At 33.6% G+C, this 22,388-nt stretch overlaps 1 protein-coding gene across 1 annotated transcript; it reads right to left on the reverse strand.

The window, feature by feature from the left end:
- Window positions 1-717: 717 nt before the first annotated feature.
- On the reverse strand, window positions 718-21,478 carry LOC117336434. The gene is made up of 9 exons (XM_033896947.1): window positions 21,150-21,478; window positions 13,580-16,360; window positions 12,642-12,836; window positions 10,859-11,059; window positions 10,165-10,329; window positions 8,686-9,032; window positions 8,005-8,101; window positions 4,292-4,371; window positions 718-3,629 (listed from the first exon to the last, which is right to left on the reverse strand). Exons 1-9 carry the CDS (start codon window positions 21,346-21,348, stop codon window positions 3,552-3,554), a joined length of 4,143 nt encoding a protein of 1,380 aa, XP_033752838.1. The 5' UTR covers window positions 21,349-21,478; the 3' UTR covers window positions 718-3,551.
- Between the last annotated feature and the right edge of the window lie 910 nt (window positions 21,479-22,388).

Genomic DNA, 22,388 nt, shown 5'->3' on the forward strand with positions numbered 1-22,388 from the left:
CCGACGAAACTGGTTTGTCAAAGGTGATCCTGGGAAGCCGGCATACTATTGAAATAGACGTTGATGTGTGGGAACAATTCATGTTGCTGAATTCCATCAGTATCGCCAAAATGACCAAATGTTTATTTGAAAGTCTATAATATATAAATAAATTATAAATAAACGAAATAGATTTATTAGGTTGTCGCAATACTTAAGCGATGGTTTCCTTTCATGTCAATCATTAAATTTTAAATTTATTGTTTCCTGTTACCATCTTCATGCAATTAAAAGAAATAAACAATATCTATCTATCTATCTATCTATGTAATTGTGCGATGTGAAGTCGGGCGAGTTTGATGCCTGTTGATTTGCCTTACGGTTCCGTTGTCACCAATTTAGTTTTCATTTTGATAATGTGACTTACCCCGGATTCCTAAATTTGAATGGCAAATGTCGTCTATGAAGAAGTCGCTTACTTTTCTGAAGCACATGGTCTTTGTCTTATTATCCTTGTAGTCACATGAAACTGAATACGCTTACACTTGCGGAACACCATATATATTTTCCTTGTCATCCCTTAATCTTTTTCAGAAGTCACCATTTAGCAGAAGTCGCATCCTCTTCCGGAACGGAGATGAATAAACTTTTTGTAACCAGAAGAAAATAAAATACATATTGTACAGCCTAATAAAGCTGATCAACAATGTCATGAAAACAAAACTCAAATGCAATTCATTTGATAACAATATCCGTATATTTTTTATTTTCTGTTAAAACATTTACAACTACAACATATTACTTCATATTAATCGGATACCAAGTTTAAGGTTTGCAGCACATTGAATTGTATCATTGATCAATACTCATGATTAAAATGCCATCCTAATTTTAAATCATAGCCAAACATTCATATTTGTTTCTTGTTCATGGAGAAAATATTAATTATTATCAATATTTTTCGTTTTGGAATATTAGTGGCGAGTTACTTCCCTTTATCGGTAATATTTTCCCACTATTCATGTGTATGCTGCCTACATTCTTTGTGGATTATATCACAAATATGAAGATCTGAATTTGCCTTGTGAATGCTGCTTAAACTGCTTGAATATTTGTTTACATCATATTGTAAAGCCTGCTTATAATGATGGGACTAGGTTTGAATACACTTAATTAATAAACAAACCAACCAACGTCATATTAAAGCGATAATGCAGAAGACTATATTTCATTATTGAAATAACAATAATGAAATAATTGAAAAACAATTTATCAAAAAGAACAATGGCAAAAAAATGAGATTGACATCATAATGGAAAAAAAATCAGATCCAAGCTGCACGATATTCGAAATACTGTAAACGTACATATTTTTGCGGTTATCGTTTTAACGGTTTTATTGGAAGTGATTAGATCATAGGAGTTCACTATTTTGTTGTTAAATCTCGAAAATTGGAGCACGCTAAAAATATGTACGATTTCAGCTAATACCTAAATGAGGCAAGAGAATAGCATTGTTTATTTCTAAACAAAGAAAAGGATTGTTTATTTCAAAACAACGAATAGCATTGTTTATTTCTAAACAAAGAATAGCATTGCTTTATTTCAAAACAAAGAATAACATTGTATATTTCAAAACAATGAATAGTATTGTTCATATCTAAACAAATTATAGCATTTTTGATTTTCAAACAAAGAATAGCACTGTTTCTTTTAAAATAAAGAATAGCAAAGAATAGCATTATTTATTTCAAAACAAAGAATAGTATTGTTTATTTTAAAACAAAGAATAGCATTGTATATTTCAAAACAAAGAATAGCATTGTTTCTTTCAAAACAATACTGCTAGTTTAATGGTTAACATACCAGCAATAAATTACATCATATGTCACATTTCATGTTGTCATAAAAAACAACTAATATTGTAGTATACACGTATTCAACTCCGCAAAGACGAGTTACACGTGCTACATGCAAGAAGTAATCAGAGTCACAAGCATTCAGTTGATACCTGCTCTCAGATATGTTAAATGTCGTATTGTACGGGCAGTGAAGGAAAATGTTGCTTTAAAATATTCGTCATTAAAGTAAAACGCATTCAAAATACAAATCATCACAAATGTATGTTTTAGAATATAGAACTTTTCGTTGCATCTGTCTTGCTTGGAATACAGTATTTTCGTTTGCAAAAATAGAACTATTTGTTATTGGAATCAAATTCTCTGAATACAATATAAATTTCAGTTGGCAAAACCCCACCCCCACCCCCCAAAAAAATGGGGAAATATGCGTTTAAAAGACTACAGTTAAACATTCATAATTTAAAATTTAATCATCCGCGAGGAAACTAATCAAGTACAAGATACATACATAGACAAATATATCATTATTGATAATGTTGAAATATATTAGAAATATGATACATTTATATGAATGAGAGCACTGGTCTTTCTTTCATTGGCACTACACGTCCGCGTAGGAGATGAGTCATGTGGTGAACCAATATTTCCACAGGTGTATGTATGCCTGTTAATGACGAAATGTTCAGGACTTTCTACACAGAGATTATCGAACGATATGTTCAGACACACATTGGTAATGGTCACACGGAAAGACATGTATGAAATCAAATTAAGTCTACACCTTATATCCTATAAATGTGCATTGTAAAATAAACATTTTTCATTTCACATTTACCAATGAATGATGCCTTCCATTCGCAATATTTAAAATATTTTTATCAAATGTAAAAAAAAGTGATGGGTAAAGAAAAAAAATTCCGCTGCTACATATATTTGCTGATATCATAAAAGTAATTAATTCTCAAATATTGACTTTAATTATAAGTGATCCTCAGGATTGTTTTGATGTAATTGGGATATGGTGTTGAAATTACATTCCTTTTCCCCCCATATTTTATTCAGTGATGTCGTTATGAAGTGATTAATGTATACAATAAATAAAAAAAGAACATTGTCCATTGCATACCATGCATACTTAAATGTAGATATATATATAACCAGACTTCTCCCAAACTTAATCAGTAGTAAAGCATATGTTATTCCATGGAAATCTTTGAAAACGTCCCCATGTTAATCTGACGGAAATTGACATTTCATATCTGATGTTCTGTCAATATCCGACATTATTATTTCATTCCTACTTCTTATCACGCGATAGCAATGTGGCGATAATCTTCCTCTGCTAATCTCATCGAACACTGCGATGTGTCACGAATTACAAAAGATCTTTATCCAAACATCATCTTATTCGAAAACATTTATTTTACGTCTAAAACAGTTCGTGTTTCAAAAGAAGAAGTTGGAAAGCACGATGATGCAATACATACATGATACGATTTGTATACCAGTACAGTCCAGCCAGTGACATACTGCTTAGTTCGTTATAGCGAAATTGTTGTCTCTTTTTATCATACTTAAAACTTCTATGAAAAAAATGTTGACGTCACCGATAAAACTTGTGGTTGTGAAAAATTACCACAAGTAACAACTGTGACTGTGACGTCACTTTACTTAAGTATATTTCTATTTATGTCATAAAATAAGATGATGTTCATTTCACAACGACAGCGGTCTGTAATGTCCCGTCTGGTGCCATGCTGGTATTCGGAATACATCGATAAATAGATACCTACAACATACAAATAAATAAGACAAAATAAACAAATGACAATAGCGCTCAGAACCAAAACCAAAATGAAGGTAGGAGAAAAGAACAAATTCCAATACACATCACCACGTTCCTCTAACAGATACATAAATAAAAGGGTTGACAATAATTAGTGATGGCGTATTTGATCTATGACTAGGGCAGATTGACAGTCTGTGTGATAGACGTAGTAGAAACCTATAGTCTACTCCGACAGAACTTGGATGATAAATGTCACCATGGTCAATATTTCAATAGTTATCGGTGATAATACATTATAGAATGCTGAAAGGTTAGCAGTCATCATGAACAGAACATATTTACCACAGGAAAAAACGAAGAAATTTCAAAATGTATTTTAATTATACAAATATCTATATCACTTCAATCTAATATCAACTGATGATGTTTTGGTTTGGAAAAATTGTCTGTTGAATAATAAATCATAACACTATTTCAGCCTTAAATTTACTTCTAGCTTATTTACTGACCAAAGTGTAAATAAACATTATACTTAAAACGTTTCACTAATATCGTTATGAACAGTGAAATTTCAGTATTTGCTTTGACAAGACTATTAGTTGTAAAATATTTGAATTTTATCTAATAAATGTATTATCTTCATCAGGAATGGTAGGACTCACCTCGTCAATACAACCAACAAAACTCTTGAATTTCTTTCCCCATCCAAGTTTAATTCCACAGTGAGATCTAGCTATTCCACCTGGAATTATAAAATATGATACAAATCAAGCAAATTTGACTACTAAAACAGTTCACTATTGTTTGGTAATATGGTGTACTGGATTGATGATAGTGTTACCTGTATATGCACAAAAAATATCACTGTACATGTATTTCATGATATGTGTCTTTTCTTGCACGAAATTTAATACGAGATCTTATTACCATCTAACTGTCAAAGGTTACCATCTAACTGTCAAAGGTTTTGTCTTCCGTGATAACAAACACCTTTAACGCACGTGTCTTATATACTAGTTCTAAATAGTATGTTACTATTTAAAATACAATATAATATTGTGTTTATTCCGTATCTTACAGACTTCTCTAAATGATTAATTATGACCGGAAAAATGATAAAAATAGCAATACTTGTAATATCCATATATACATTTGTATCGTCTATTTTGACAGATCAATATTATAGTATTTTGTTCCGTGTTTCAATTGGTGTTAGACGGCAAAATAAATCTTTTTCCGTTGGTGAATTATCGTTTTCTTTTATTTCCTTTTTTTCTGGTTAATCGTTTGATTATCTTAAGAATTTACAAATATTTTCTTTCTACATTACTAGACTAATTACAATTTACAGATGAAATTTATTAAGAAGTCAATATCTTCAAAACATACACATAAAGCCAAATCTAAAAACTGCCTAAAGAGCATTTTTCTCTTCTGAGACAAATTTAATATTAATATTGATACGTTTATATTTTATATATCATTGATACGTTTAAACTGCTGTGATAGAATGTAAGTGTTGCCTGAGGCGATGTGTCCTGGCCGAACTGACCAGGTAATCGCCAGTTGACAAGCCATATATTGTATACACGATGCGACTGTCAGCTGTGTGATGGTCAGGTTTTGTGTGCAGTTACCGCTGGACATACCTGGGACAGTTGCATACATGAAATTATGATTTATGATGCTATCTCGCCAACACTTGAGCCCCACAAACGTGTATGCGTCAGGAGAGACGCGTGACCGTCTTTTTCGCCCTGTGTTCTACCTACTGTACGAGCTATGAAAAGTTGTCAATGAATAGTTCTGATTTTATATACACGTTGTATTTAATTTGCTTTAAAGTGTTTTAGGTATTTTTCGTTTTAATTACTTGATATTTAACTTGATATTTCAGAACCAGCTTTTTGAAGCCGTATTCTATATAAAAATTGCTGCCTTTTATAAAATACATGCCATTATTCTTGGAGAATATTTGACCAGGGATATTAACATCACATATCTACGTCTCTGATTAAACGATAGAATCATACTAATATACATGAATAAATAATTCATAATTATGAGTATCTGTTTGATTCGTATATAAGCATCAAAATCTAAAAAGACATTTGACATTAAAACAAAATCCAAACGCATCAATTACATGCATTGTTTGTCTCTTATAAGAATAATATTAATTAATTAACAAGGTTTTAAATAAATTATATCACAAACAAAACATATTTTTATGTATAATGCATTTACCTGAAATAAAAACACAAATATACATTGATCAAATTAAATCAAGTTTCGTTTGATGTAGCTGTACTTTTTCTTTTTTATATTATATATGCCGCGTTTAATATTTCAATGACATCAAAATGAAGAAATAAAGAATGTCTGAATCGACTGTAAAAGAACAATAAAAATGGTATGACACAAAACCATATCAGACCTCATTATCATACCGAGGTCAGGTATTAATTACTAGACACCCACCGATAACATATCTATTGTTATATAAATCTGCGCATGTATATATACTACTTATATATCTACATTGTCTGTTTTATGATGATGAAGACCGATTCTAAAGAGGGACAATACATTACTCCATTGTTATTGTATGATGTTTATCATTTTCACGCGGAGCTTCTTTATTATATATATTATTATACATATGATAAATATAGGATCTTGCACGATATTCAATTCACGTGAAGATGTATCTTTCTTTATATAAAAATTAAAATGACACAAGCACAATATGATCAATGACCCTATGATGTCATTTATTCATGAAGTGTGTATTGGGATTTATGTAGAAAATTGAAACACAGTATGATGAATGCCACTTGCTACACAGGCATTTAATGACAATTGTCATCTTGATGCATCGCGTATTCGAGAAAAAAATAAATGAAAATGAATAAAAAAAATTAGCAATTTCGTCGTGTATTTTAAACAGTTTAATAATTCATCGGCAGTTGTTATTCTTGGATAGTCCGTCATAAATAACAGACGAATATAAATCCCATTATCGATAATATGCGTAGGCAAGTACATACTATATAAGGCGTTTATAAATGGAAACTAGATATAACAAAAATGTCAAATGCGTAAATGTTTCCCTCAAATACTTCACATGTCTAATTTGTCTTCGTATATTTGCATAAAGTATGCAATACATCTTTACAGCGATTTCATTGTGTGAATATAAACGCAATGTGTTTGTGTAGAACAGAGGTTCAAATATTTAAAATATAAACAAGTAATAGAACTACATTGTTATACGTACGATTCCAAAAGCTATACATGTAAAATGCACCATCTTTTATCGATATTGATATTAATAACAAAATGTCTTAAATGGTGATTTTAATTAGAAATTATTTGGTAGTATGCTCTTAGCGTATTTTTTTTCTGCATTAAAAGACAATATCAATTCATATCATCATCTACTGTTTTGTACATTTGAAATACACGGACATATGTATGTTTATACGCCGAATATAAATTTAGCAAAATGTGAAATATATTTTGGGAAATATACTACAATGAATGAAAAAGAGTTTGTATATTATATGACGTTAGGTAGATGCATTTGATACAAGAAATACACACCAGTAAGAGAACCATAACATTGTATATCTAAATACATCACTTCAGATTTTATTGTATCCAACTTTCCGTATCATAATTGTATTATTTTACTGGTGACCGTACACTCCGATATTACTGACCTCATTTATATAATTAGGTCATTTGAACTTAAAGGTAAATCATTATCACAACATGTATCTGTGTCTACATGTAAATATTTAAACTAGTGACCATTAATAAGTAATCACATTATGATAATGAATTTTGTTTGGATAATTTAAAGTATCTGACTTCCCCTTTGGGTATCAAATACTTTTTTGTGATCTAGTATTTAGTTTTCAGTATTTTCAAATCCTACGTTTTTATGAACGAATGTTTAGTTAATTTTCTGAACAAATATCTAGTTTATTTGTGAACTAATATTTGGTTTATTTTGTGAACTAATAGCATTTTTGTGGACTTATATGTAACTAAATTAGGGAACTAATATTTAGTTTATTTTGTAAACTAATATCAAGTTTGTTCTGTGAAATAGTTTTAAGTTTGCCCTTTGAACTAATATCTAGTTTGCTTGTGAACTAATATCTAGTTTGTCCTGTAAATAGTATTTAATTTTCTTTGTGAATTAATATTCAGTTTATTTTGTATTGTAAACTAATATTTAGTTTATTTTGTCAACTGATATCAAGTTTGTCTTGTGGAATAGTATTTAGTTTGCCTTGTGAAGTAAATTCTATTTTGCTCTGTAAAATAATATTTCGTTTTCTTTGTGAACTAATATTTAGATTACCTGATACGTCGATATCACGCACGTTGATACCGGATTGACCCTCAAGTCGTCCATCACGTATAGTGACCGTTACCTCTCGCCAGTCCGCGGGATCAACCTACATATACAAAATATATTTGAACAATAGTATATTATTGCCATTGAATGGATATCATTTCAGTTAGTTTAAGGAACTGGTGTTGAGCACAATTTTCATGCTTGAGTATTCGAATAGTTCCGTGAAATACGGGCTCTGAGCTCAGATGTTCCGGCGGTTTTAGAAGTGGAGAAAAGCTTGAATATCCCGAGAAAACCACCGGCCTACGATCAGTACCGGGCAACTGCCCCGTGTTGGTTTCAAACTCGCGACCAAGAGGTGGAGGGCTAGTGATGAAGTTTCGGGACACCTTGACCACTCGGCCACCGCGGGCCCCCGAATCTAGGTCAAATCCACCAAAATTACATTATCAATTTAGAGTTATATAGATATCAAATCAGACATTCTGATCTATGTATACTTTTACATAAGATATGTATAGATGTGGCAGACAAACTGTCGTTGTGGGCTATTTGAACTGTGCCTGGAACCATGCTCTATCTATAGCGCTAGGTCTTCAACATTTTGTCAGGCAATACAATGATGAAGAAGATAAACAAAGTTTTTGTTATTTTCTGTTTTTGAAAGTTTCAATATTAACTCACCGATGACGGAACCCACGATGTCTGGAATGCGCCTGTGTTAGTTTTCACGGAAAATGAATTTCCAGACGGTTTCGTGCCCACAACTAAAGTAGGGACTTCCTCACAGTCCCCATTGTACAATAATGCTTCGGTCCCAATTTTAAGGTCCATTTGCTTGTATCTGATTCTCATAAAAACACTTTTACCGAAATCCATGTTTGCAAATTTAGGCATGGAGATGACGGATGTACCGTCAAAACAGGCAGCACCATTGGATAGCGTCACGTTTTCAGTCCTTATAAAGGTATTGCTTCCAGAATAGTCCTTGAAGTCGGTGTCGAATGGGAGGAAAACTTCCGGTTTACACACTGAAATAGATTTGTTGTTTGGTTAATGATGCACTTCTTTATATAATTATATAATTAATATATACTGATTATCATGATTGTCATGCAGAGCATAAGCTAGATATATGTTCTGCATGCTGTAAATAGGTTGCTAAGGATGCACGCCTCTGTTGTTTCAATTACATTCAATTCTCCTTTTGTAAGAGTTATTTTGTCATATTTTGTTCTGAATAATCTGAATAACGTGTCAAAAATATAGACGCCTGTAGTGTATAGAATCAAGACTTTTAATAAATTACCATTTCGGCGGCCATTTCAAAAATGTGTATATCTTTTACTTCCTAAAAAGCCCAAAAAATTGGACCTTTTTCGACTCTAGATTGATCACTCAAATAATCAGTGTATGGCCATTTTTAATTTCAACAAGTTCATATTTGCTGTACATCTTTGTGCTGTGTTATATATGAAAATAATATCAACAATCCGGGAATTATACAATTTTGATATATTCTACTTTTCTAGTTTTATTTAAGCATTTTGGTTTCCTGATCCTGAAATGGTAACAATATTACAATTAATATTCAAATATTGAAAATGGGACGAAAAAGAAGCACAAAGACTGACTGTTTTAGATATATTAACTTGTTTTCTTTTGATTTGCTAAAAACATTAAAAGTTTAATAGCAAATATTTTTATATAAAGTATTAATCTGCAAAAAAAAAAAATGAAAAAATGAGTATTTTGCCATTTAAAATTCGTGGTTGGGGTAACTCATTTTGTTATTCGAAGTTAAATGAACAGGGTAAAGAAACTTAACTTCAATAATTTAAAAGAAAATACTATTTTTGGCAGTTCTACAAGCATCCATACATATCTGACAACAAATATGGAGAATATTATGTGACTTTGTCCTGTAAAAGGTCAAAACAGCAAAATTCACTGCCATGTCATTAACTCATACATTTTCAAACATGTATATAAAAAAGTTTAGTACAGATATTTTTAACATCACAGAAGTGCAACATCTTTTAGTAATCATGCTTTCACTGAACAAAAATTGAAATAGGTCTTCGAATTTAGTCAATTATAGGAAAGAATCAAAGAAGTTGTTACAAATGTACATAGGCAGTGTGTTACAATATTACTATGTACCTCCTTTGAAAGAGTAAGTTGGGTTGCCCATATGCGCTGGTATACAGTCACATATTTCCCCTTTGTAAATCTGTCCGACGCTACACTTCTCAGACACCCAGCCCGCAGCCACGTGTTTCTCAAATGTCGTTACATCCGTGGATACCGGTCTTTTGTTACAGTTCACTGTTAAACAAAGACATACTTATTAGCAGGAACATATACATTGTATATTATACAAATATATCATGGGCGTCTGTGCAAAAGTCCAGAATATGTTGGACTTTTGCACAGACACCCATGATAAACTTGTTCTATTACATAATCACTAAACACTTAATTATTGAAATCTCTAATTTTCTGTAGGCCTTGAAGTAGCCATGACTGACGTCTGACAGATTTGACATCTGAGTGACTTAGACGCTTGAGAGGTAAGCACTAAATTCCGAAACGTCAGGCGGTGTTCAATAGTTCGCACGTAGCCGTGCAATATTCATTGTCATCATGCAATAGTTCTTATACGTACAGTTAAGGAAAATCAAGCGCATTATGTAATGAAACAGGATATATGACAAAGTCGTAACAATGCTTCCAGTGAAAATCACTTTTGTTCCAAAACTCATTCTTGGACAGGTGTATACAGCAAAACATATACCTAACCTTAACACATTCTCAAAAATAACTTGATATGATTATTTTTTGCAAAAACAATTACCTTGCCACATAAACTGTGACGGGCTGCTAACTGGACATCGGTCAGCACACACTGAGCTGTAGACACATCCCTCACCCTGGACAAATGTCCGTCCGTCCGGACAGCACCTGATGACCGAATGACCGGCTTGGCACTGCCAATAAGCGACACAGTTTGTCGAATGTGAGTACTGGTACCTGTCCTTCAGTTTTTTGCAGTAGTCTGTATAATACAGAATTAATGAATATATAATGTAATATGTAATTTATTCTACAGATAGTACAAAATAATTTTTTTAAATAGTCACAATCATACTATATGAATATATCGTACACAAAAATGATTTAATTTCAATTTTCTTTAAAAGTAAAAAAGGGGAAATTATTGGTTTAAACCGTGGCAAAATAACTAAAGGGATATAAAAATATCGATGTATCTTTTTATCTATGAAAGAAAAAATAATGTACAATCTGCTATCATCATTATGGATAAACATGATAATAAGAAATTCCGTTTGATTTCAGGCAAAGTCAAAGTGTGTTATTAATGCAAAAATAGTCTTGTCCTAAGCATGTGTAAACCCTGATTTTTCTGTAAGACTGCGTACCAAATAAAAGTACGATTTACTTCTCTACACTTTTCTAGTGTTAAGTCAATTTTCTGTTCCCTGAACATTATTTTTGTGTATTTTGTGGGTTATTGGACTGTAACATAGTTATTCGAAGTTCTCACATATAGGGACCACAGAACCAAATCAAAAATAGATTGCGGGTTTCCCCGTTTGGGCAGAAGTTTTGATAGGAATGTGAATGCATCGGGGCCTACTGTTTGGATATTCAGGTGATAGAAGTTTCAAAAGTTTTATATGTGGGCTGGACAATACATAAAGATGTAAAAAATATAGAACAAAATAATTGTTTTTCTAGCCTGTTTTTGTCAGGGGGTGTATATTAAGTGTGCAATTTGTTGTAAATTTAGGTTAATTTTTGGTGCTGAATTCAAGATGGTGGCACCCATATAAAAAAAGTTCAAATTGGTAGAATTTTTAAATATTCTATTTGCAGGATTGCGAGATAACAATATTCAAAATTAGGTATAATGGGACAGTGTTGAAAACTCCATTTAAGCAGGACAGTGCTAAACGTTAACATTATCGTCTATGGGAAATCATTTGGTTCCGTGGTACCTATATGTAAGCTAGACCTTGTGTATAAGTATAGACCCAAACACAAAAAATGCCTAGCTTGGACACAGAAGTATGCCGTTATTGTAACTATATCGCATTAACCCACACATTGTGTGATCTCATAGCGACACGTCGCCGTAGGAACAATGTCAGGCAATATGTTGATACTAACACTATTAACGCCCCCCAAGGACACATCCCAGCACAACAAGGTCAAACCAATGGAGTTGTCCAACGTGTTGGCTTTATTGGCAAAAAAACTATAACTATTATGTTGTTGGGGGAGTTATTATGACGTATATGTTGTTATAGTGATCAAATGACAATGATCTGATGATAAAAAAATCCCCTAAAATAAATATACCACAAAGAAATATAACCGTGAATATTGTCACCAAACAACACATGATAGAACTTATTATGGGAACACTAATATAGACGAACAAAAGTTGTGAAATACCACCAAAATGTTAAATATGCCTTTAATAATAACACAATAATAATTATTGATGAATAATTAATAAATTCCTTAAATACATAATTTATCATTGATGACTTCCAGGACAATAACAAATATAAAGATATTAGATATGATATAAGCTACATGGTGTTTCTTACCATGTTCGCAATTGACGTCTTTAGAGGGCTTGCAAGTAACATCAATGTTACTCCAGAACTGGCCGTAAGGACAATCTTGGACTCGAGGCTTGAAGAGACCAGTCCTATCCGGGTAACAAACTACGAACTGGTCACATCGAGAAGGGTGTCGTATATAACCAAGTCCGCCATCCATTGTACATCCCAGACAAACATCTGAATGAAACAAGAGAACTAAATGGTTACAAAACGATTAACCTTGGGACAAGGATGGGCGTCTTAAAATATTAGAACCTATCCTCGCCTCGATAGGAATCTCAAAATATAGACAGTAAAACAAATTCTCTTCTTCATTTACTTTAATCAACATTTCAATCGCTCACAAATATTGAGCAATAATTTTTAAGCAAACATAATTCATTCATAAAATTTATTGAATAAATCACCTACATTATTATGAAGAATTATTACGAAAAAAAAAGGTTTTTCAAACGTAATGATTAATATTCAGGAAGAAAACTATCGATGTTCTACTTGATGGGGATGGATGTCAATTTTAACATTATTGCATCTAACCTGTCGACCTTTGAAGCAACCGCTGTGTGCAAATAGAATAAGTTAAGCTCTGCACGACCTTCTATATCCGAAGGTAATTTTCCTCATTGTATTTTGCTGCTTATATCTTAATGAATTATCATAGATAATAAAAATACGTGTTGTTTTCAAAAGACAATAGCAGTATATATTTAAATTCAGTAATTAGTGAGCATTCTATCTTGAAATGTCGCCTAACAAAATTAATTATATAAATAAAAGGCATAAAAAAAATCTAATGAAAATATTTTTGATAAATGTACTTTAAACCATTTCACGAGTGTTATGAGAAAAAAAACGTTCAGTAAGGATAAATACATATAAAGAAGCTCCGGGTTATAGGCTGATTTAAATATCATCTTTACCTGCTGTCAGGGTGCGGTCTGGGTTGGAATGGAAAGTTGACAGTTCCAATCCGGTCTGACTGACAAAACGTCCTCCCGCTGATGCAGTAGGAGCTGCAGACTCTTTCTGAGAAACTGAATCCTTAGCAGCCTTTGCTATAGCGGTTTCCGCTGCGGATATTGTCAGTATCTGATTTATGGAAGTCTCAATGGCGGACTGCTCGTTTGTAATTCTGGGTACAATTTTAGGTACGCTTTGAAAATTTCCAACACCAAATCCAGACAGATTGCTTGTTTTCTTGGAGTTTATAGGTGATTTGGATCCAAGAGAGTCCAACCGCCTGACTGGTAGTTGTGGGGACTTTTTGAGAGAACCGTCGAACAAAACATTTGTAGTACCACCAGAAACGGCAGCTGAATCAGCAAGACTGTTGAAGTGCAATATTCCGGATCCACCTGAAAGCCCGTCCATTCTTTCTCTAACGTTTGAACTACCGTCCAATAACCCAATACCTACAATTCCTCGGTTAACTACACTAATATCCGTCAAGCCTTTGCTTCCTCCTCTTCCCGTTTCCATTCCGAGAGTGTCTAATAAATTCCCTGCGGCGATCGCTTTTGAAAGTCCATCAACTGCAAATCCTTCTCTTCGTGCACCCTCTGCTAGTAAGCCAGCGTTGATTATTCCTCCGATGGAAGTGTCGCTACTGGTGATGTCCACACTGACCTTTCGACCGGTAGTATGTCCTGTGTTTAGGGGATCATGAGTGTTCAAAACTATCGTCTCAGTCACAAGTCGCGGTGTTGGATTTGCTGGGCTCTCTAAAATTCTTCTATCGGCAAGTAACATAGCGTTATTCATCTTTGAAGGATCGGTAGGTATACTATGCTCGAATGAGGACAATGCCATGTTGGCAGGAGTTCCAGTCTGTATTTGATTTTCGTTTAAACCCATAGAGCCACCATTAACGTTATTAGCTAATACATTCCCCACGTTGGACCCAGATTCCAGCATACTATTCGCCATATTCAAAGCGAGAAGCTGATCGATTAGCGATTCTGTCGTTCCAGGGGTTTGACCGTTAAGTAATCCACTAGAAGAACCAGTATTGGAATTAGACCACACATCTTGTAGTGCATTTGTAGTATCCATGTTGTTTTCAGTAGGGACAGTATTGCCACCAAATCCACTAACTGGTTCTCCATTTCTCATCAAAGCAGAAAATTCCTCGGCTCTCGGAAGAAAAGATAAATCAATGCCAGCTCCATTTCCAGCAACCCCGCCAGAATTTTGACTTGATTCGGAGATATCCTTGTTTGCCATCGATCCAACTAAATTAAATACACTACTTTGATCAAAAGAGTTTGCTCCTTGTATTGGATTGAAACCAGGGTCTTGTGAATTTAAGTTGAGGCTAAAATCTCCACCTGGTAAATTTTGGAATGAGTTCTCACCAAGATTGCCACTTACTAGATTGGTGTCGCCACCTAGTAATGAAGCTGAGGAAATAGATCCATCATTGCTTAAATTTGGATCAAATCCAATTGATTCTGAATGGATATTAAGAGCATTTCCACCACTTGGGTTCCCAACTGTTGCGAGCGGATCATTGAACGTTCCACCGTTATTCAGACTTCCGCTCAGAGCGCCACCTCCGTTTAAATTGGAATTTGTTTCCAGATGAGCAATTGTTGGAAAAGGACCCGTTATACTTCCATCATTGTTCAAACCCAAACTCCCGTCATTGACCAAATTTGCTTGAATGTTGCCACCTCCGTTGACGTTTTGACCTCCTACTCCATTTGAACTAAGAGGATCAATTAAATTGGCCCCGTTGATCACTGAATTTGGAATTCTTCTGCTGTTTGGAGCAGGATTAACACCTACCACTGTAGAGAGTCCGTCCAGTCTTCGACCATCTAAGCCAATGCTTCCGGTAGAACCTAGAGTTGTATCTACCCCAATGCTGTTCTGAAAGTTTCCATTACCATTTATAGACGAAGGGCCACCTGCGCCAAATCCTGTCTCCGCAAAAGGACCCATCATGTTATTCCCACCCATTGAAGTTGTACCTCCGTTTCCGAAAAGACCGCTTGTGGAGCCGGAACCACTGTGTGAATTTCCAGGAAGCCATTGAGACCTATCAAGACTGCTCCTAGTATCTCCTAACATAGATTGTCTCCCAACATTTTCAGGAAATCTCTTATTGTTCATACCTAATGAATTTTGTTCCTGGCGAATTCGCACTGTATTTTCCGTTCCTAAGTTATTTTTCATGTTAAAGTTACTGTTCTGGTTATTTCCTAGTCCAGACCTGTGTTGACCATCCTGTTTCCCTCGTGTTTTCGCTATCTTTAAATTTCTTTTTCCGTAAGGTTGCGAATGTCTTGTATGATGATTATTGTGGTTTCCCTGTCGTGGTTTTGCAACCCTTACATTCCTTTTCCCGTTAAGTTGTGAATGTCTTATATGAACTATATGCTTTCCTTTCAATGAAATGTCACTATTTACTTTATTTCGTTGCATTAACTGATTTTGCTGTAGATTATTTTGATGTTTCAGTCTGTGCTGTCTGAGCAGTAATGCATTTCGTTGGTTGGAATTCTCTTTATTACGGTGACCCTTCATGAAATTAGCGAGTTGATATGTATTATGATTAATGGTATGATGTAAATCGGCGCCGGATGTGGCTGTCATGTCCACGTGACCACGTACATCCGGGAGCAGATGAAGGTCTCTCGGACCTTTACTAAATGAGGACCTAACTCCATACATTCGTACACCAGGATGGTAGCCATACCCTACAAACAAAAATAATGTCAATGTATTATCATGATATTCTCCAAAGACGTAAGCAAAAATATTTGTTTATGTTCGCAATGTTCCATTATCATTAGGTAATACAAAATGAGGTTCGACAATATTGACTGGAAAACGAAAAACATAGACTTTTCTAATAACAATAATATACTTAAAAAAAATTGGTTTTTTTTTTTTGGTAATTAAAAAAAACAAATGTATGTGCATGCCTTATTCTAGAGAAAGATACATTGAGTCTATAAATATATACAAAATTGTACAAAGCTACACAGGATAACGTAGATACAGTAAGAGCAGTGTAATTAAACTGTATCATACACATTCTAACACGTGTTTTGTTCTTCCATTACTCGTCATGGTTTGGTTTTTTTTGGTCTTTTTTTCTTTTCTTGTTATTGTTTATGCAGTTATTAGAAGCGAAAGATAAAGGCATTGGTGTTAAAAGAGTCTGTACGGTCTAGTAATGTAAAGTTCACGCTCATACATCTTTTCTGAAATAAAAATGCATCCAAATCTAAAAAGCATATGGTGTCTGTCAAATCAGATGTCTTGTTGATTACATTATCCCAACCTACTGCAATCATGGTCAAAGTTAGCTTGTTACAATTAGTTTCATACAAGTGCAATGGACTTTCAAACGCGCCGCTCTAACTATTGAGCGAAACATATCCCTTCAAAGTCAGAAATCTATGACTTCAAACCCCGAATATCATGATTTTAGGCCTTTGGTTTTGTGAGAAGAAGTTGTTTTAATGTTTAAACTCCTGAAAGCAAGAAATCGGCGATAAACATATGTTTAAATAAAATCTAGCAAACGACTCCCTCTGCTTAAATGTATTTATTTCCGAAAATCACTTTAATTTGATTTCTAGCGCACTGCCACCAAACAATAGAGAAATCTTTCGTCCGATCACCGGCTTCTCAGCTCGCCTAACTACAAATCAGGCTAAAGGCATATCTCCCTTGCCAGAATCTAAAGCACAGTCATTGACGTTATATAATTAACCGAGGAGTACCGAACGGATACACATTTCCTTTGATACTTTGAATTCAACGTCTTGAATACCTGGTTTTTGGGTTGTGGGTTGTTTTGTTTTTTTGTTTTTTTTCAACAATTCGTTTTAGTCAAATTCTACTTTAGAATATTTATGTCAATATAGTCTTAATCTCTTAATCTGTAGTTTTTGGAAAGGAAAGGTTAAAGAACATTTTTGTTATACCCTACCAATACAATATTAAACTGAGCAGACTTTCTTTGTTATTTAAATGGATTTCGGGCAAATTAATTTGACCTCTAAGAACAAGAACTTTTGTATGGTCGAGTGGCACCGCGGTATCGAACTAACCTTTCATCTAGAGCACATGGTCTTCAATCGCACGTGAAATGTATACGTGTATGAGGTAACATACCAGATCACGTAAGACTTCTCGTGCGTGAATTCCGAAGGCCAACAAGAGAGATGAATTTAAGCTGTTAAAACTTGTTTTAACAATTGTTGCTAAATTATGTTTATAATTAATTTTTAAATTGTTTTATAGGTGAGTAACATGCAATATGAAAAAGTGTTTGCAACGATGAAAAATAAAATGTGTATGATTATACTAATTATACCGTGCATAATAACATTTCATTAGCATGTAATAACCATATCATTAACATATCATTTATATATTATCAGTATCCACATATCTCGCCAGAAGGAATCTACCTTCAGTGCCACTTGGCAGGTAGCTTGTCTATATAGATCAAGGTCCAATACATGATGTACTTTTTATACGATATCATTGACCGTCCTTATTCCAGTTCATACGGGCTGAGCTTGGCTTATAGTCGTGACAATCACCAATATCCAATGCAAAGGAATAGGTAAAACCGAATGTCACCTGGCCGAGAAATTGCTGATTTGCGGACAACTGACTAATCTAGGTCAGTCGTGGTCATCAAGCTGTCGGACGTTAGTCAAATACACCAATATACTGAGAGAGCATCAGGTCAATAGACATATGTCCAGGCATTGGAAAAACGAATTATTTATGGCCAATGGTATATCTTACTCATTGACAATCTAACCAGTTAGCTATGTTTTTTGTTTTACCTTTAACTCTTTTTTTCTCTTATTCTTATTTCTGTGTAGTAAAATTTACTTTTAGGATATTCAGATTTTTCGTCATGGCAGGATTGGTCTTGTTTTGGGGTTCGGTGATTTGTTATCCTGGGATGCTGTACACAACTGGCTCAGTGGTTAGCCTTCCGGTTACAGCTCAAACGGTTGGGATACTTTTATCGAAATCTTCATAACTTGAAGTTTTCAGATAATGTTTTGTCCTGTCAAAAGCATAAATTGGTTCGTGGTGAGAGCTACAGTATCTGTGTTATAACAGTGGAATAGCCCGAGTTTCCTCTGGCCCTGACACCAGACATTGTGTCAGGGCCAGAGGAAACTCGGGCTAAACAGTGGAGGTACTAGTGCGGTGTTCCTTTTTTTGATTGTATATCTATGTATTGAAATTCATGTTGTTTTAGTTCACATAATCACTCCCTTTTATTTCTTTTAGAAGTACATATGTAATACCAATAGTACACTCCATATTATAGAGGACAATTAAGTTGAGAAGTTACATGAAAGGAAATCCTAGTATGTTTCTAGAGCATCTATTACACTGAAAGAGTTTCAAAATTATGAATCGAACATGTTTTCAGCAGATATGGTGATATGGATGTTGTTGGGTTTTCTGTTTTGTTTTTGTTTTTGTTTTTGTTTTTTTGTTTTTAACACGATTTCTGACAGTATACTTTACACTACTTTATCCAATATATAATACGATGATGACGTCATACATGCACTGACGACTTTCTGAACAGCCAAGAAAAGGAGTTCTATAAAAGTGGTATTGAGGCCCATAAACACCGCTGGCAAAAGTGTATAGATACTGAAGGGGATTATGTTGAAAAATAATACAAAAGGTCCGGCAAAATTCAATCAGCCCTCTTACATACTTGCTCATGGAGCAAAATAGCCATGCCTATTGAACTGTTATTCATATCTTAGGTCAATGTTTTGCATTTGCTGTGGCTTTTTTTTTTAATTGAACTACAGTTTCAATATTTGAAGCTTATAAAGCTGAGACGAATTGTTTTATTTGCGTTTAAATATAAACATGTATGTTTAAATATATATATATATTAGATACTGCAAAACATCAGATGTTTCATGTCAATACTAAAATCTATGGTCTTAGTACATTTCGAACTGTAGAAAATGTGTATTTGAGCACGAGTACGTTTTCATGAACACGGGTCCACGTGTTTCATTCCGACTCTATAAACTATAATCTATGTACATTTCAGATTTCATTCTGACTCTATAAACTATAATCTATGTACGTTTCTGATTTCATTTCGATACTATAGACTATACTCTATGTACATTTCAGATTTCATTTCTATACTATAAACTATTATCTATGTACATTTCAGATCTTATTTCTACACTATAAACTATTATCTATGTACATTTCAGATCTTATTTCTACACTATTAACTATACTATATGTACATTTCAGATCTCATTTCTACACTATTAACTATACTATATGTACATTTCAGATTTTAGTTCGATACCATAAACTATATTCCATGTACATATCAGATTTCACTTCGACACTTTAAACTATATTCTATGTACATTTAAGATTTCATTTCGATACGCTAAACGCTCCATGTATATTTTAGCACTATAGATAGTGTGTGCCTGTCTAAATTTTACAAAAATATATATAACTCAATACTATACCTAGGTCTCAGCATTAAACAAGCTATGTACTTTTCGAAACTGTACAGAGGAAATCATTTAAAACACTTTATATGTTTAATTACATAAAACATTGAATCATTTTAAACAGAATCGGGATTCAGTTGACCAGGCATACATTTCATAATATATTTAGACTTTCACTTACAATCTTTTCGGTACCTTTCAAATAAACATATGCAACATTATTTTTTTTTTTTTTTTTTATTTTCGTTATGATTTCTAATGTCATTAATTGGTTGATTTTATATTTTGCGGATTTGGTTAGGACCGCAAATAAAACGAAAATAAAATCCTAATAGATGTAACACTTAGAAGTAAACGGATTGTGATGTAGTTTATCTCTCACTTTCTTCACACTTAAATATGCCAATTTTGTGTCTTTGTACAATTTTGAGTAATCATTCTTGGTTACGAAATATTTACGTACCATTGGGGAACCCGGACACATGATATGCATAGCAAAGACTTGTTGAATTAAGTTTACCAGACGTGTTTTAAAAATCACGCTAAATCTTAATACATCAATTGGGTAACTACATATATAATGAATCGTTAACAACATACAACGCCTGGCTGTAGGGACATATTCTTATGTAAAGAGGTAATATACTTTTAACACATTCTTCCACATAATTAATCAAGGCATTTGTCACTGTTGGATGAAGAACTACGTATATTCATATATATATACATTTAGTATACATTTAGTCAAATTAAATGGCAAGTCATTCCTAAGGAGATTATTTAAAGCTGTTAGTAATTTTTTTAGGGGGATAAATATCGGTTGTGACGAAATCAATAATTCCCAGTAGATTTTAATGGAATTGGAATGAAAATTGGACGGTATAACATTGTACAAGTGATGAATTATTTCAGATCATGATGCAATTATGACATAAAATGGTTTTGATTCTTGCTTGATTTTTCAATATCGTGTAAAATAGGAAATACATACCAGACCTTCCAGGTACAGGGATACAGGAACATCTCCTGTGAACGAATACCCATCCCTGAGGACAACACTTTACTTCCCAAGTGTCCGGACCTGTCTGTTGCAGATAGTCCTTTCCGACATTGCTTCCGAGAGGCTGTTTATCCGGACAGAAAATGGAAGCATACAGAGTAACTATGGGCAACACTTGCGCCACCGTCATCGTTATGGCGTTACGTGATAATCCACATAGAAAATCCCATGTTAAATTTGGTGTGAGGGTATGATTTCACAATTCTCAACACCAAAGTGAGTCCATGTTGTGTATTCCTGAATGGACGTGTATCCTCAAACACGACAACTAGTAATGTGACGTTTTTTGGCACTCGCGCGCTATAAAGTAATCCGTCATGTGCGCTGTCCGCCGCTTTCGGGATGACAGCTGACAATGTCAATACACAGCTCTACAGTTTTATTTGCATAACTTCCCGGACGTGAAGTCAAGCAGGATATCTGTGATTTTTTAGTTCCGTTTGAGGTAAAATGAGAAAAAATATATTCCTACATATAAGGAAAAATGTCTTTAAAACAAAATACATGTATTTCGAAGTAACAAAACGAAGCAATAAACTCATTTGAAGTTATTTGTTTCACTAACAAAGTGTCCATATAAGAAAGTAATCGGTATTAATAGGTTTAAATATACTTATATATTTTGTCTAATTAGGTGTCAATAAATTCTATCATTAATTAAACACATCCGTACATAGCGTACTTTATTTCATATACAAATAAATGGATTTCCTCAGGACTAACGACCTTTAGATAATGTTGGTAAAGATGCCACAGAGCCGAAAGCTAGTACACTGTATGCCACGAAAATGTATCAAATAGCGCCCACGGTATTAAAACTATCTTATTAACGCCAACAAATGAAAACAAGAAATATCTTTAAAAAAGATAAACGGCATTGTTTTAATGCTGGTGGTTATAATGTAAAACTGCTGGTGAAAAAAATTACAAACTAATTAATAAATGCGTTTTAACCCGGAAAACAAAATTATGTCAGTTTGAATCAGTTTTGGTGATACAGTAGTAAGACTGCATTTGAATCAGGAATATAATTTCATTGATATGTCATTTGAATAGATACATCCACTTATTCAGTTTGCATTCAATCTTAACTTTGTTTCGTCTTTAACTGCATATCTGCATTTTGTATTTACCGCTACATTGACCAATCACATACTTCATCTTGACCAG

Source organism: Pecten maximus, chromosome 10 (assembly GCF_902652985.1).
Source record: "Pecten maximus chromosome 10, xPecMax1.1, whole genome shotgun sequence".
In the NCBI taxonomy this organism is placed as follows: domain Eukaryota; kingdom Metazoa; phylum Mollusca; class Bivalvia; order Pectinida; family Pectinidae; genus Pecten; species Pecten maximus.